This window comes from Thamnophis elegans, chromosome 4 (assembly GCF_009769535.1).
Source record: "Thamnophis elegans isolate rThaEle1 chromosome 4, rThaEle1.pri, whole genome shotgun sequence".
NCBI classification, from domain to species: domain Eukaryota; kingdom Metazoa; phylum Chordata; class Lepidosauria; order Squamata; family Colubridae; genus Thamnophis; species Thamnophis elegans.
Window position 1 is genome coordinate 138,218,506 of NC_045544.1, and position 16,678 is coordinate 138,235,183.

Consider the following 16,678-nt stretch of genomic DNA (forward strand, 5'->3'; position numbering starts at 1 on the left):
GGGAAGGGAAGGAAAGAGAAGGGAAGGGAAGGGAAGGGAAGGGAAGAGAAGAGAAGAGAAGAGAAGAGAAGAGAAGAGAAGAGAAGAGAAGAGAAGAGAAGAGAAGAGAAGAGGTGACTGGGTATCTCTGCTTTGTGACTTCCACCTTGATCCCTGTCAAACTCACCCATCCAACCATCTTCATCCCAACCATCAGATTTACCGCTCAGCTGTGAAACCAAACTGATTAAGCCAATCAGTTAGATCCATGATGGGTAAGAGTGAATCTATTAGAAAAACAGACTGGTCCAATTAACCTTGATGAAGCTGACATAGGACTGTGATTGCTTAAATGCTGTGAAGTATCCGCAAGAGACAACAAGGAAGGAATGCGCTGCCAGAGGTTTCAGGGACAGCAGAATAATTCAGTCAAGATGGCAGCCTTTCCCTGGTCAGGTGATCAAAACCTGGGCAGTTGGCAACTGGCATGTACTTACGACAGTTGCACTGTCCTGAGCACCCGGGACAACCATTTGCAGCTGGTTTCCAACGAGCAAAGTCAATGGGGAAAGCCAGATTTGCTTAATGACGACACGATTCACTTAACAACTATATGGGTTCCCTTCATAATTGTGGCAGAAAAGTTGGTGAAATGCAAAACTCGCTTAACCATGAGCCATGGTGGCATAGTAATTAGGCTGCAGTATTGCAGGTTAACTCTGCCCACAGCCAAGTTGTTCGATCCTGACCAGCTCAAGATTGACTCAGCTTTTCATCCTTCCAAGGTTGGTAAAATGAGGACCCAGATTGTTGGGGGCAAGAGGCTGACTCTGTAAGCCGCTTAAAGAGGGGTGTAAAGCACTATGAAGCGGTATATAAGTCTATGGGCTATTGCTTGCAAAGGGAGGGAGGGAAGGAGAAAGGGAGAGAGAGAGGGAAGGAAGGAAGGAAACTGAGAAGGAAGTGAAACGAGAAGGAAGGAAGACGTGGTTATATAGTGATTAGAATGCAATATTGCAGACTAACTCTGCCTACAGCTAGGAAGTTCAATTCTCACCAGCTCAAGGTTGACTCAGCCTTCCGTCCTTCCGAGGTGGATTAATGAGGACCCAGATTTTGGGGGGCAAGAGGCTGACTCTGTAAACTGCTTAGAGAGGGCTGTAAAAGCACTGCGAAGCGGTATATAAGTCTAAGTGATATTGCTTGCGAAGGAAGAAAGGGAGGGAGGGATGGGAGAGGGAGGGAAGAAGAAAAAATGAAGGAGGGAAGGAAGGAATCCGTGGTGGCACGGTGGTTATAATGCAGTATTGCAGATAACTCTGCCCACAGCCAGGAAGTTCGATCCTGACCAGCTCAAGGTTGTCTCAGCCTTCCATCCTTCCAAGGTCGGTAAAATGAGGACCCAGATTGTTGGGGGCAAGGAGTTGATTCTGTAAACCGCTTAGAGAGGGCGGTAAAGCATCAATGTTCCAGTATCTCAGGGGTTGCCCCAAAGAAGAGGGAGTCAAGCCATTCGCCAATGCACAAGAAGCAATGGGTGGAAATTAATCAAGGAGAGAAGCAACTTAGAACTGAGGAGAAACTTCCTGACAGTGAGAACAATTAATCAGTGGAACAACTTGTCACCAGAAGTTGTGAATGCCCCAACACTGGAAGTCTTTAAGAAGATACTGGAAAACCATTGGTCTGAAATGGTATAGGGTCTCCTGCTTGAGCAAGGGGTTGGACTAGAAGACCTCCAAGGCCCCTTCCAGCTCTGTTATTCTATCCCATTCTACTATGAAGCAGTATATAAATCTGCTATTGCTATTAACAACTGTGTCACTTAGGAGTAGAAATTTTGAGGTGGTAAGTCGAGGGCTCCCGGGGATGAAAATATCATCATTTTTTATGATTTAATTCACTCACTCGTGTGCTTCGCATCCCTCTTCTTTGGAAGACGGATTCCTTTTGAAAACAAACAACGTTTGAACCGGTGATTTAATCAGATTTGCAGGACTGATCCGTTTCTTCCACAGGGGTAAACTTTAAATTAGTAAGGAAGATGGAAAGAAAGGGAAAGAAATCAGAGAAACAAGAGAGAGAGAGAGAAAGAAGGCAGGGAAACTGCCATTATTAACGACGAGTAATTTTGCTTAAACAAGGATATCAAAGGTGACTGGGCTGTGATCGTCCCCTCTGCCTTTGTCATTATTTGCAAGGATTGGATTAGCGGCAGATCAGCTCCAGAAAATTTTTATTAATTTACTTCAAAGCATGTCATCATCTCTTGGCTTAACCTATTTCAAGACATGTCAGGAAAAGGAAGTAGGTGATATCAACTCATTAACTCCACCGCCGAGCTTCTAAAGGGAGAAGGAAAATTCTAAATTCATTGAATGTGATGATTTTCGGCTTGGGGGTGGGGGGGTGTACCGAATACTCAATTAATTTACTCAGTTAATTTGTAGCTTTCCCCAAAAAAAACATATACATGTACATATAAAAACATATACATATATATATATGGACCCGTGTCCCTCTTGGCTGACTACCAACAGCAGAGAGGTGACACGAGGCTGGATCCAGGCGGTTGTTACCGCCTCTCTTCGGGAGGGACACCTCCCCACCGCGCTTAAGGCGGCGGTGGTGAGGCCCCTCCTGAAGAAACCGTCTTTGGATCCAGCAGTTCTTAACAACTATCGTCCAGTCTCCAACCTCCCCTTTCTGGGGAAGGTTGTTGAGAAGGTGGTGGCCTTACAGCTTCAGCGTACCTTGGAGGAAGCTAACTATCTTGACCCCTTCCAGTCTGGCTTCAGGCCCGGTTACAGCACTGAAACCGCTTTGGTCGCATTGACCGATGATCTCTGGAGAGCCAGAGATGGAGGCTACGCGTCCATCCTGGTTCTCCTCGACCTCTCAGCGGCTTTCGATACCATCGACCATGGTATCCTTCTGCGACGACTGCGGGAGGTGGGGGTGGGCGGCACTGTTCTACAGTGGTTCTCCTCCTACCTCTCGGACAGGTCGCAGTCGGTGTTGGTGGGGAGGGAGAGATCGTCCCCGAGGCCCCTAACCTATGGGGTGCCGCAGGGCTCGGTTCTGTCCCCCCTACTATTTAACATATACATGAAACCGCTGGGCGAGATTATTCGGAGGCACGGGATTAAGTACCATCAATATGCGGACGATACGCAGTTGTATCTGTCCGCCCCGTGCCAACTCAATGAAGCGGTGGACGTGATGAACCGGGGCCTTGAGGCTGTTAAAGACTGGATGAGAGCTAACAAACTGGTGCTCAACCCGGAAAAGACCGAGTGGCTGTTGTGTTTTCCTCCCAAAAATTTGGCTAATGTTCCAACAATCAGGCTGGGGGGGCAAAATTTACACCCCTCAGACAGGGTCCGCAACTTGGGAGTCCTCCTGGATTCACAGCTGAGTTTTGAGCATCACTTGTCGGCTGTGACCAGGGGGGCATTTGCCCAGGTTCGCCTGGTACGCCAGTTGCGGCCCTACCTGAACCGGGAGGCTCTCACAACAGTCACTCGAGCCCTTGTGATCTCTAGGCTGGAATACTGCAATGTGCTCTACATGGGGCTGCCCTTGAAGAGCATCCGACGACTTCAGCTAGTTCAGAACGCGGCCGCGCGAGTGATTATGGGCGCACCACGGTTCGCCCATATAACACCAATCCTCCGTGAGCTGCGCTGGCTACCTGTTGATCGTCGGGTGCACTTCAAGGTCCTACTTACCACCTATAAAGCGCTCCATGGTAGTGGATCTGACTATTTGAGAGACCGCCTCCTGCCAATTAGCTCCCTGCGTCCCATCAGATCGCACAGAGTAGGCCTCCTCCGAATTCCATCCGCCAGTCAGTGCCGACTGGCGACTACGCGGAGGAGAGCCTTCTCAGTTGCAGCTCCGACATTATGGAACACCCTCCCCGTGGAGATCCGTACCCTCACCACAGTCCAGGCCTTCCGCACAGCCCTGAAGACCTGGCTATCCCGTCAGGCCTGGGGATAGGATTACTCTCACCCCGCCCGAATGTTGAATGAATGTTGTGTTTTTATGGATAATTTTCTTTTATTCACGATTTTTTTTCCTTTAAGTCTTGTCTTGCACCCCCTTCCCCTCATTATTGTAAGCCGCCCTGAGTCCCTCCAGGGAAAAGGGCGGCATATAAATTCTTAATAAAATCATTAAAAAAAAATCATATACAGGATGTCCTTGACTTGTGACCAGAATTGAGCCCGAAACCTCTGTTGCTAAACAAGTCTGCTATTAAGCGGATTTTGCCAAATTTTAAGATCTTTTTGCACCAGTTGTAAACAACTGCCTTTGTTAAGTGAATCACACAGTCGTTAAGCGAATCTGGCTTCCCCGTTGAATTTGCTTGTTGGAAAAGGAGGTAAAGTAGGTGATATTTACTCATTAACTCCACCGATGAGCTTCTAAAGGGAGAAAGGAATTTTTTTTTAAAAAAATTAATATCACGGTTTTCGGCTTGGGGAAGAGTATTGAATACTCAATTAATTTACTCAGTTAATTGGTAGCTTTTCCACCCAAACATGTACACGTAGTCCTCGACTTACGACCACAATTGAACCTGAAACCTCCATTGCTAAACGAGATCGCTGTTAAGCGAGTTTTGCCCCATTTTGCAACTTTTTGCTCCAGGTGTGAAGAGAACCCCTTCCATTGTTAAGTGAATCATGCAGTCGTTGAGCGAATCTGGCTTCCCCATTAACTTTTCCAAATACATATTTTTCTGTGTATTTTAGAGAAACCTGGAGGAAATATATTTATTTTATTTTATTTATTAGACACATTTATATGCCGCCCAATCCCGAAGGACTCCGGGATATATGTCTGTGTGTGTGTGTGTGTGTGTGTGTGTGTGTGTGTGTGTGTGTGTGTCTGTTCCAGCATTGAGGACTATTGCAGCGGTGACGGGATCAGAATCTGGACATTTGGCCACTGGTTCATATTTACGACGGCCATGGAGTCCCGGGGTCATGGGATCTCGCTTGTCAGCGACTTCTGACAAGCAAAGTCCGATTCAGTTAACAACCTCTGACCAACTTAACAACTGCAATGGTTCGCTTAACAACGGTGGCGAAAAAGGTCATCAAACGGGACAAAACCTGGCCATTTTCTTGCTTAGCGATGGAAACTTTGGGCTCGGTTCAGGTCGTAAGTCAAGGACTATCTCTAAGCCAGATAGCAGTAGCACATATAGATTTATATACTGCTTCATAGTGCTTTACAGCCCTCTCTAAGCGGTTTAGAATCAGCTTCTTGCCCCCAACAATATGGGTCCTCATTTTAACGACCACGGAAAAATGGAAGGTCTGAGTCGACCTTGAGCCACTCAAGATCAAACTTCCTGGATGTGGGCAGAGTTAGCCTGCAATACTGCATTATAACCACAGTGCCACCATGGATTCCTTCCTTCCTTCCTTCCTTCCTTCCTTCCTTCCTTCCTTCCTTCCTTCCTTCCTTCCTTCCTTCCTTCCTTCCTTCCTGGTATTGGACCTGGGTACTTGAGAGACCGCCTGCTGCCAATTACCTCCCAAAGACCCATTAGATCACACAGGGCTGGCCTCCTCCGGGTTCCGTCTACCAGCCAATGCCATCTGGCTACTACCCGGGGGAGGGCCTTCTCTGTGGCGGCTCCTGCCCTTTGGAACGAACTCCCCGCAGAGATTCGGACCCTCACCTCTCTCCAGGCCTTCCGAAAAGCCGTCAAAACCTGGCTGTGCCGGCAGGCCTGAGGTTGATGAGTTCCCTTCCCCTCTTGAATTGTGTGGCTGTTGGTTGTTTTAAATGCCCTGTATTTTTGTAGTTTTTGTGTTTTTCCCTTGAATTGAATTGAATAGGTTTATTTATAGGCCGCCCTTTTCCCTGAGGGGACTCAGGGCGGCTAACAACTTATAGGGAGGGGGATGCAGACAATAACATATAACATAACACATAATTAAAAAGTAAACAACATTCATCCATTCATTCCCTTCCCCTCCTTGGGTTTGTGCGCCGCCCTGAGTCCCGCAGGGAATAGGGCGGCATATAAATAAAATGAAACTCGAAACTTCCTTCCTTCCTTCCTTCCTTCCTTCCTTCCTTCCTTCCTTCCTTCCTTTCTCCATTCTCTTCCATTTCTCCCTCTCTTTCTCTTCACTTTGCCTTCCTTCCTTCCTTTTATTCCTTCCTTCCTTTCCTTCCCTCCCTCTCTTGCACTTGTATACCGCTTCACAGTGCTTCACAGCCCCCTCTCTGCAAGTTACAGAGTCAACAATATTGCCCCCAACAATTTGGGTTCCTCCTTTTACCGACCTTAGAAGGATGGCAGGCTGAGTCAGCCTTCAACCGGTCAGGATCGAACTGCTGAACTTCTGGCAGCCGGCAGAATCACCCTGCAGTACTGATTTTAACCACTGCACCACCACAGCTCAGAATGTTTCGGCAGTTTTCTATTGGAGGATTAGGATGTCGGCTTCTCTGTTTTCCACACAGGTGCATTGTTATCCTTAACACGATGCTGACCTCTTTCACAGCAAATCTGCCCGGTTTCTACAACCTCCGCCACAATTGTTCCCCAATTACGCCAACGTCTTTTCCCTCGTCTGTCACTGCTAGGTCTGCCCCTGTATATGTAGTTAGGATTTTTCACACGCAACATTTTAGAGTCGCTCACATTTTTTAAAAAAAGGAAATAGGTCAAGCACAGGAGAAATTGCCTGTAGAGATTGCTCAAGTGTGTGTTTTGTTTTTCTCACCAGTGTTGTGGCCTGCCAGTGGCCAGCAGAGCTGGCAGCAGATTCGGGCAGTGAGGAGGGTTGGGGAGGAACCTGGGCCAGTCCTGGAGTCTGGGGAAGGCTCGGATGAGGGCTCTGTGTCGGAGGCAGAGCGGGGGCCAGGGCCGTCCGACAGTTATCAGCTGCTTTCAGAGTCGGATATCAGTGGGGCAGAAGAACAGCTGGAGCCTGTTCCCAGTGTGCGCATGTGCAGAGCTGCCAGACGAAGAGAGCAGCTAAAGACCAGGGGTCGACTTGGGAGTAAGGCCACAGGTGGACGATGAATGGCCCCTCCCAGAGGAAATACAAGAGGAGCAAAAGGGGAGTGGAGTTTGCAGGAGACCATTAGTTCGATTCATTGGTTGATGACTCTCCGAGACTCCTTGCCAGGTTTTGCAGAGATCGGCCTGGCAGCTCTCCAAGCCAGATAAGGTCTGTGACTGTAAATCCTCCCTTAAAAGACTTTGCTGGATGTGAATGAGCGGAATTCACAGTCAATCAATAAAAGAGGGGGTTTGCTGGGACAAGGAGTTGGCTTCAGAGGGGGCCGGGGCCATCCGACAGCTATCAGCTGCCTTCAGAGTCAGACATCAGTGAGGTAGAAGAACAGCTGGAGCCTGTTCCCAGTGTGCACATGCACAGAGCTGCCAGAAGAAGGGAACAGCTAAGGAACAAGGGCCAACTCGGGAGTAAAGCCACAAGTGGACAGTGAATGGCCCCTCCCAGAGGAAATAAAAGAGGAGCGAAAGGGGAGTGGAGTTTGCAGGAGACCATTAGTTTGCTTAATTGGTTCGTGATTCTCTGAGGCTCCTTGCCAAGTTCTGCAGATATCGGCCTGGCAGCTCTCCAAGCCTGATAAGTTCTGTGACTGTAAATCCTCCCTTGAAAGACTTTAGCTGGATGTGAAGGAGCAGAATTCACAGTCAATTAATAAAAGGGGTTTTTGTTGGGACAAGGAGTTTGCTTCAGGCTCTTGGGAAGCCTCGCTCAGAACAGTGACACCCCACATCGAGTGGAGAGATTTTATTTATTAGATTTTATTTTATTTATTAGATTTATAGGCCGCCCAATCCCGGAGGAGGGAGGGATGAGGAAGAAAACAAATCAACAAGCTGTTTCTGAAGCCGATTTTCCACGCCTGACTTAAATTTTTGTCTTTCCCTCGACTCGCAGAACGGAGAGAGTGGAGAGGAAGGGATGACAAGAGAGTCAACAAGCACACAGTGGGGAACATTGTGCAACCCGTTTGCAGCTGCTAACACATTGCTTTCTATTGTGAGTGCAGGTATGCAACGGAGCCCTTAATTTCTATTGCTAGGTGTGACATTTTTAAGTGAGTTTTCGCCCTATTTTACAACCGTTCCTGCCACAATTGTTAAGCAAATCATAACAGGTGTTAAGTTAGTAATACGGTTGCTAGGCGAATCTAACTTCCAAATTGAATTTGCTTTGCAGAAGATGGCAAAAGGCAACCCCAGGACACCGTCGTAAATATGAGTCGGTTGCCAAGGCATTTGTGACCATGGGGATGCCACAATGGTCATAAGCGTGGGGAAATGGTCATAAGTCACATTTTCTGTTCCGTTGTATAACTCTGAACAGTCACCGAATGAACTACCTGTATTTTCCAATGTGTATCTGCTTACTCTCTTGCAATCCCTTTCTCTCCAAAGAATATACATAGAAAATTTTTTATTTTCCATTTTCATAACATATAATCACATGTATACTATTACATAGTCAATATCATGTTGTATTATTAAGTAATTACATCAATTCATCTTACCATACAAAAAACCAGTTATTGGCTCTTCTGCTCTCCATACACCATATTTGTACCTTATCCGACACTTTCTTCCCCCTCTCTCCTCCCCCTCTCTACATCCTTTCTTCCCTCCTTCATTTTCTACTCTACTTCCCCTTCCTTTCTCCTTCTCCTCTCTCCCCTTACCACTCCTCCTTATACACCTCATCTTCCCCCTTCACCCTCTCTCCTGTCCCTCTCTACCTATCTTTCTTCTCTCCTCTGCTTCCCACTCTTCCTCTAATTCACTTGGTGCATTTCAGCTTCTGAGCGAACTCCCTTTTGTGTTGAGGGTATTTATAATTCCATTTCAGTATATATAAAAAAGAAAAAATAGCAGTATACATGTACAATCGTCATACCTTAAAATCCAACACCCCTCCTCCAACTTAGTAAACTCCGCTCCCTCCCATCCTCCCCCCAACCCCCCCCAACCTTCCCCCCCCCCGACTTCCCAGAACCAATACAAGGTATAAATCTTTAACAAAAACAGTTTAAAATATACTTAAAGAGAAAGTAGAAAATTAATAACGTCTTTGAATTGAGCTTCGCTCCTCCTTGCTAGGCTAACTATAAACAATTTGTATCATTTCTGATCTTAACCGTAAGCTATCTGAAATTTCCTAGACCCATATTTATTTTGAATATAGTCAATCCATTTTTTCCAGTCTTGTTTATATCTCTCGTTTGAATAGTCCTTAAGATATGCAGATATTTTAGCCATCTCTGCTAAGTTTGTGACTTTCAATGTCCATTCTTAGATAGACTTTTCTCCAAAGAATATACACACAAGCCTTAATTCTCTAATTATCCCAGCTTCGGGATGCCCATACTCAAGGGCGGGGATGTGGAGAAAAGGAAAGCATAACCGCACTTTCCCACTTAGCGGCCACTTTGCTTAACAAAAGGGGTCCCAGCCCCAATTGCAGTCGCTAAATGAGGACCAGCTTTATGTTACAAATAATAATAATAATAACAGCACCACTCCTAAGACAAAACCCTGGGTGACTCCACTTATTACACAACTTCTTTGTGGGGGGAAAAAAAGCCTATTTATTTCTTGGTTTCCCGGTCTTTAATCAATCACTTAGCCAGCTGTTTTTTTTTTTAATTCCACAGCTGTTAAGCTGACAGAGAACATTTTGATGAAGTATTATAACAAGGGCTTTATGAAAATCTTAAGTAGATGATCTTTCCTGGCTCTCTCCCATAACCATGTCTTTATTAAAAGGTAAAGGTTCCCCTTGCACATATGATGCTAGTCGTTCCTGACTCTAGGGGGCGTTGGTGATCATCTCCGTTTCAAAGCCGAAGAGCCAGCGCTGTCCGAAGACGTCTCCGTGGTCACGTGGCCGGCATGACCCAACACCAACGGTGCAGGGAACGCTGTTCCCTTCCCACCAAAAGTGGTCCCTATTTTTCCACTTGCATTTTTTACGTGCTTTCGAACTGCTAGGTTGGCAGAAGCTGGGACAAGTCACGGGAGCTCACTCCGTTACGCGGCGCTAGGGATTCGAACCGCCGAACTCTCTGATCGAGAAGCTCAGCGTCTTAGCCACTGAGCTGCCACGTCCCTCCAATTTAAAAGATTACGGGTAGTTCTCGACTTGCGATGATTTATTTAATGACCATTCGAAAGAATTTACGACCGTTGCAGCACCTCTGTGATTCAGGCAATAAAAATTTAGACTCTTGGCAAAAATGGATTGACTATATTCAAAATAAATATGGGTCTAGGAAATTTCAGATAGTTTACGATTAAGATCAGAAATGATACAAATTGTTTATAGTTAGCCTAGCAAGGAGGAGCTAAGCTCAATTCAAAGACGTTATTAACTTTCTACTTTCTCTTTAAGTATATTTTAAACTGCTTTTGTTAAAGATTTATACCTTGTATTGGTTCTGGGAAGTCAGGGTGGGGGGAGGTTGGGGGAGGTTGGGGGGAGAGTGGGAGGGTGTGGAGTTTACTAAGTTGGAGGAGGGGTGTTGGATTTTAAGATATTATGATTGTACATGTATACTGCTATTTTTTTCTTTTTTATGTATATTCAAATGGAATTATAAATACCACCAACACAAAAGGGAGTTTGCTCAGAAGCTGAAATGCACCAAGTGAATTAGAGGAAAAGTGGGAAGCAGAGGAGAGAAGAAAGATAGGAAGAGAGGGACAGGAGAGAGGGTGAAGGGGGAAGATGAGGTGTATAAGGAGGAGTGGTAAGGGGAGAGAGGAGAAGGAGAAAGGAAGGGGAAGTAGAGTAGAAAATGAAGGAGGGAAGAAAGGATGTAAAAGAGTGGGAAGCAGAGGAGAGAAGAAAGATAGGAAGAGAGGGACAGGAGAGAGGGGGAAGGGGGAAGATGAGGTGTATAAGGAGGAGTGGTAAGGAGAGAGAGGAGAAGGAGAAAGGAAGGGGAAGTGGAGTGGAAAATGATGGAGGGAAGACAGGATATAGAAGAGTCGGAAGCAGAGGAGAGAAGAAGATAGGAAGAGAGGGACAGGAGAGAGGGTGAAGGGGGAAGATGAGGTGTATAAGGAGGAGTGGTAAGGGGAGAGAGGAGAAGGAGAAAGGAAGGGGAAGTAGAGTAGAAAATGAAGGAGGGAAGAAAGGATGTAGAAAGGGGGAGGAGAGAGGGGGAAGAAAGTGTCGGATAAGGTATAAATATGGTGTATGGAGATGCCAAGGTGGCGCAGTGGTTAAATGCAGCACTGCAGGCTACTGCTAGATCAGCAGGTCAGCGGTTCAAATCTCACCGGCTCAGGGTTGACTCAGCCTTCCATCCTTCCGAGGTGGGTAAAATGCGGACCCAGATTGTTGGGGGCAATATGCTGACTCTCTGTAAACCGCTTAGAGAGGCCTGAAAGGCCTATGAAGCGGTATATAAGTCTACTGCTATTGCTATATTGATTGTTCGCAATGCAACAACTAATTAACACGAGGAGATTCAAGAGGCCTGCTTAATTTGGATATCCTTCTCCACTGCAAATTGTTCCCCCCCCCCCTCACCCTAATATACTGTATAATTCATATTCTGCTCTTCCTCCCAAAGGTTGCCACAGAATTGTTAAGCACCACAACCAGCTCGAATTTGTGGCCCCAGGGGAAATAACACAACAGCATTCTTCTGAATTTGTAGCTTCATAACTAGATTCCCCCCCCCGAAATCATCTTCATTTAACGACCCCTTAATCCAGTGTTTCTCAACCTTGGCAACTTGAAGTCCTGTGGACTTCAACTCCCAGAATCCCCCAGCCAGCTATGCTGGCTGGGGGATTCTGGGAGTTGAAGTCCACAGGACTTCAAGTTGTCAAGGTTGAGAAACACTGCCTTAATCCCTTGCGGGGTGGAGTTTGGGCAACTGAATGGAAATGAATCTTTACTGGCCCGATGCCCTTCCTGTCCCCAATGCTGAGTTTTGTTCGGCAGATATATTCTCATTGTGCTCGGAGAGAGAAATATGTGCCTCTAGCTAGGATCGAACTCACAGTCTCTTCTTGATTGTGAGGGGAGAGCTCCACCTCTAGGCCCCCACACCGCTCCTGATTCCCCCCCAAAAAATAAATCAAGAAAAATCCCTCATGAAGAGTCAATATTTCACCTCAGATCTTCAGCAAAAACCCCACATTTATCTGGATGCTGTGATTTCGATGTGACCAATTCTGAGGGGTTATTTTTGAAATTTTATTTTAATTTGGGATTGACCCAGAAGAGCAGCGATCTCTACTACAGGTAGTCCTCGATTTACGACCACAACCGAACCCAAAATTTCTGTTACTAAGTGAGACACTGGCCAAGCGAGTTTTGCCTCATTTTACAACCTTTCTCGCCGCAGTTGTTCCATGGATCGCTGCAGTTGTTAAGTGAGTCCCACGGTTGCGAAGTGAATCGGGCTTCCCCAATGGACTTGGCTTGTCGGACGGTCGCAAAAGGGGATCGCGTGACACTGCAACTGTCATAAACATGAGTCAGCTGCCAAGTGTCTGAATTTTGATCCCATGACCATGCTGGAACAATCGTAACTGTGAAAAACGGGCATATGTCCGTTTTTTCAGTGCTGTTTTGAACAGTCACTAAATGGAACCATTGTAAGTTGAGGACGACCTGGTATTGCCACCTGCTGAAATATTTTAATGTTGGTTTAATGTTGGTTTAATGTTGGTTTAATGTTGGTTTAATGTTGGTTTAATGTTGGTTTAATGTTGGTTAGATGGCCTGACAATTAGAGTTTGGTCAAAAGAGTCAATCAGTAAACCGTGATTCTGCACTCACCAACTTCCTTTGTTTTTATGGATATTGGTGAAGTTTTGGTGACATGACAATGGATCCCAGCCCAAATTTTTACCGCCTCCCCAAGACCCTTGATCTGAAAACTGTGGGACACTCAAAGGTATCTTTCTTGGCTTCTATGTAATATACCTAAATTTGGTGCCAAAAAGGTTCTTTCTTATGTGTATTTCCAATGCAGAGCAGGGAGAAATTCAAAATGACAAGGCTCTTTTGAGGTCACCTAGTCCAGCCTCCTATTCTCAGTGGGAAAACACCAGGCAATCTCTCCCATCAATTCCTTTTCAAGGAATTATAATCTCAACAGTTTAAGATTTTTTGACAAAGGGAAAAATTCAGGCCACCCCTCCCTAATTTAAGCCTGCCATGCAGTCCTCCCATTTTCTTCCTCCTCCTTCTTTCTCTGCTCTTCTTCTCTTCTACCGTTTATTTCCCCTTTCTCTTTTTATCTTCCCTCTCTCCTTCCTTTCTTCCTTCTCATTCCAATCTCCTTCCTTCCTTCTTTCTATTCCTTCTTTCTCACTCCCATCACCTATCTACCTTCTTTCCTTCCTTCTCCTTTATATCCTTCCTCTCCTTCCTTCTTTCTCATTCCCATCTCCTTCCTCCCTTCCTTCCCTTTCCCATCTGCTCCCTCCCTTCCTTTTCTTCCTTCCTTTCTCCCTTCTCCTTTATATCCTTCCCATCTCCTTCCTTCCCTTCCCATCTACTCCCTCCCTTCCCCTCCCTCCCTCCCTCCCTCCCTCACTTTTTCCCTTCTCTCCTTCCTTCCTTTTCTTTCTCCTCCTCCTTCCTATCTCCTTCCTTTCTTCTTTCTCATTCCCATCTCCTCCCCCTTCCCATCTGCTCCCTCCCTCCCTCCCTTCCCTTCCTTCCTTCTTTCCTCACTCACTTTTTCCCTTCTCTCCTTCATTCCTTCTTTTGTTCCTCCCTCCCTCCCTTCTTTTCCCTTCCTCCTTCCTTCTTCTGTACCTCCCTCCTTTTTACTTGTCTCCTCCCTCCCTTGCTTCCTCCCTTCTTTTCCCTTCCCTCCTTCCTTCCTTCTTCCTTCCCTCCTTTTTCCTTGTCACTTCCCTTCTTTCCTTCTCTCCTCCCTCCCTCCTTTTCCCCTATCTCGTCCCTCCCTGATTTTCCCTTCCTTCCTTCCTTCCTTCCTTCCTCCTTTTCCCCTGTCTCCTTCCTCCCTCCCACCTTTCTTTTCCCTTCTCTCCTCCTCTCCTTTATGTTTTCCAGGCAGCCCCTCCTCATACAGCCTCCCCTGCACCAGCCATGCTCTGGCTTGAACCCCCCCCCCCACCCCATGGGCTCATGAGCATCCCTGGGTTAAGAAGAGCGGCAGCCGGCTGCCCCTGGGAGATGGCAGGGGAGACCTTTGCCTAGAAGGAAAAACAGCTTCCGTGAAGCCCCCCAACCCTCTAAATAAAAGAGAGGGGCTCTCGCACCTTGCTGGCTCCCGGGAGTAAGTGCAATTTCACGTAGGGATCAGCCAGTCCATTATGGTCCATCGGCTTCAGGCCCTGAAGGAAAAAAAAAAAGAGAGAAAAACAGATTATAAAGGGGGGATTCCAGCTGCTACCAATCAACCCTGCATCCTTTTTGTTATGCAGAGCCTGTGGTGTCTCCATCCTGATTTATTCCAGGCAAAACCAATTTATCCACTCCTGTTTACACAACACGCCCCGTGTCTGTCTAATGATTACGCCACCCGCCCGGCTAGAGACGGCTGGGATCGTGCCAAGGGGGAGTCGATTAAACGATTATCATCGCACGGGGCTTCAGAAAGGCTGAAAACAGGGCAGGGGCACAGAGTCCCCAATTCAACGCTGGAACTGGGTAGGTCTAGTTGAATGAAAAGAAGGACCAGGGGAGACGTGATAGCAGTCTTCCAATATCTCAGGGGTTGCCCCAAAGAGGAGGGAGTCAAGCTATTCTCCAAGACACCTGAGGGAAGGACAAGAAGCAATGGGTGGAAACTAATCAAGGAGAGAAGCAACTTAGAACTAAGGAGGAATTTCCTGACAGTGAGAACAATTAATCAGTGGAACAGAAGTTGCCTCCAGAAGTTGTGGATGCCCCAACACTGGAAGTCTTCAAGAAGATGCTGGATAGCCATTTGTCTGAAGTGGTGTAGGGTTTCCTGCCTAGGCAAGGGGTTGGACTAGAAGACCTCCAAGGTCCCTTCCAACTCTGCTATTGTATTGTATTGTATTGTATTGTATTGTATTGTAATTGCATTAATAAAAAGAAGGACTAGGGGAGACAGGATAGCAGTCTTCCAATATCTCAGGGTTTCCCCAAATAAGAGGGAGTCAAACTATTCTCCAAGGCACCTGAGGGTAGAACAAGAAGCAATGGGTGGAAACTAATCAAGGAGAGAAGAAATTAGAACTGAGGAGAAATTTCCTGACAGTTAGAACAATTAATCCATGGAACAGAAGTTGCCTACAGAAGTTGTGAATGCCCCAACACTGGAAGTCTTCAAGAAGATGCTGGATAGCCATTTGTCTGAAACGGTATAGGGTTTCCTGCCTAGGCAAGGGGTTGGACTAGAAAACCTCCAAGGTCCCTTCCAACTCTGCTATTGTATTGTATTGTATATTGCAGCAGTGGTGGGTTCCAGGCGGTACGGTATATTTTATGATGAAGGACGTTTAAATAATCATAGTCAAATAAAAGTGGAGGTATGTTGATGGTAATATAATAAATATCCGAGTTAAGATATTAGAATTAATATAAATTATATTTGATGACGGTGGAAGAAATGCACAAAAGCCTTTTGTAACCAACTGATATACTTTCTACAGTATGTAAAGAAGGAGGATTTGTATGTTTGTTTTGAAAATAAAAATATATTTTTAAAAAAGAAGATGTTGGATAGCCATTTGTCTGAAACAGTATAAGGTTTCCTGCCTAGGCAGGGGGTTGGACTAGAAGACCTCCAAGGTCCCTTCCAACTCTGCTGTTGTATTGTATTGTAATTGTATTAATGTAGAGAAGGACTAGGGGAGACAGGATAGCAGTCTTCCAATATCTCAGGGGTTGCCACAAAGAAGAGGGAGTCAAGCTATTCTCCAAGGCACCTGAGGGCAGGACAAGAAGCAATGGGTGGAAACTAATCAAGGAGAGAAGCAACTTAGAACTGCAACCGTTCTTCGTATGTTTCGGCCTCCAGTCCCCTAATTCTCTTCGTTGCTCTTCTCTGCACTCTTTCTAGAGTCTCCACATCTTTTTTACAGTGTGGTGGTGGTTAATTTCCACCCATTGCTTCTTGTCCTGCCTTCAGGTGCTTTGGAGAATAGCTTGACTCCCTCTTCTTTGTGGCAACCCCTGAGATATTGGAAGCCTGCTATCATGTCTCCCCTAGTCCTCCTTTTCATTAAACTAGACATACCCATTTCCAGCAACCGTTCTTCATATGTTTTAGCCTTAACAGAATAACAGTTCGAAGGGAGCTTGGAGGTCTTCTAGTCCAACCCCGTGCTCAAGAGGAAACCTTATACCACTTCAGGACTAGAGGTGACATGATAGCAGTATTCCAGTATTTGAGGAGCTGCCCCAAAGAAGAGGGGGTCAAATTATTCTCCCAAGCACCAGAGGGCAAGACAAGAAGCAATGGGTGGAAACTAATCAAGGAGAGAAGCAACTTAGAACTGAGGAGAAATTTCCTGACAGTGAGAACAATTAACCCCGTGGAAATTACTTGCCTTCAAAAATCGTGGTTGCTCCATCACTGGAGGTTTTTCAGAAGAGACAGGACAGTCATTTATCTGAAATGGTATGGGTTCTCCTGCTTGAGGAGTGGGCTGGACTAGAAGACCTCCAATGTCCCTTCCAGCTCC

The 16,678-nt window shown here is 46.2% G+C and overlaps 1 protein-coding gene across 1 annotated transcript in view; it reads right to left on the bottom strand.

Annotated features, from left to right (window-relative positions):
• The window catches only part of DOC2B (double C2 domain beta), a 207,574-nt gene that overhangs the window by 75,290 nt on the left and 115,606 nt on the right, over positions 1-16,678 (bottom strand). Inside the window, 1 exon segment of the mRNA XM_032217082.1 lies at positions 14,282-14,356. Coding sequence (XP_032072973.1) covers positions 14,282-14,356 — 75 coding nt within the window.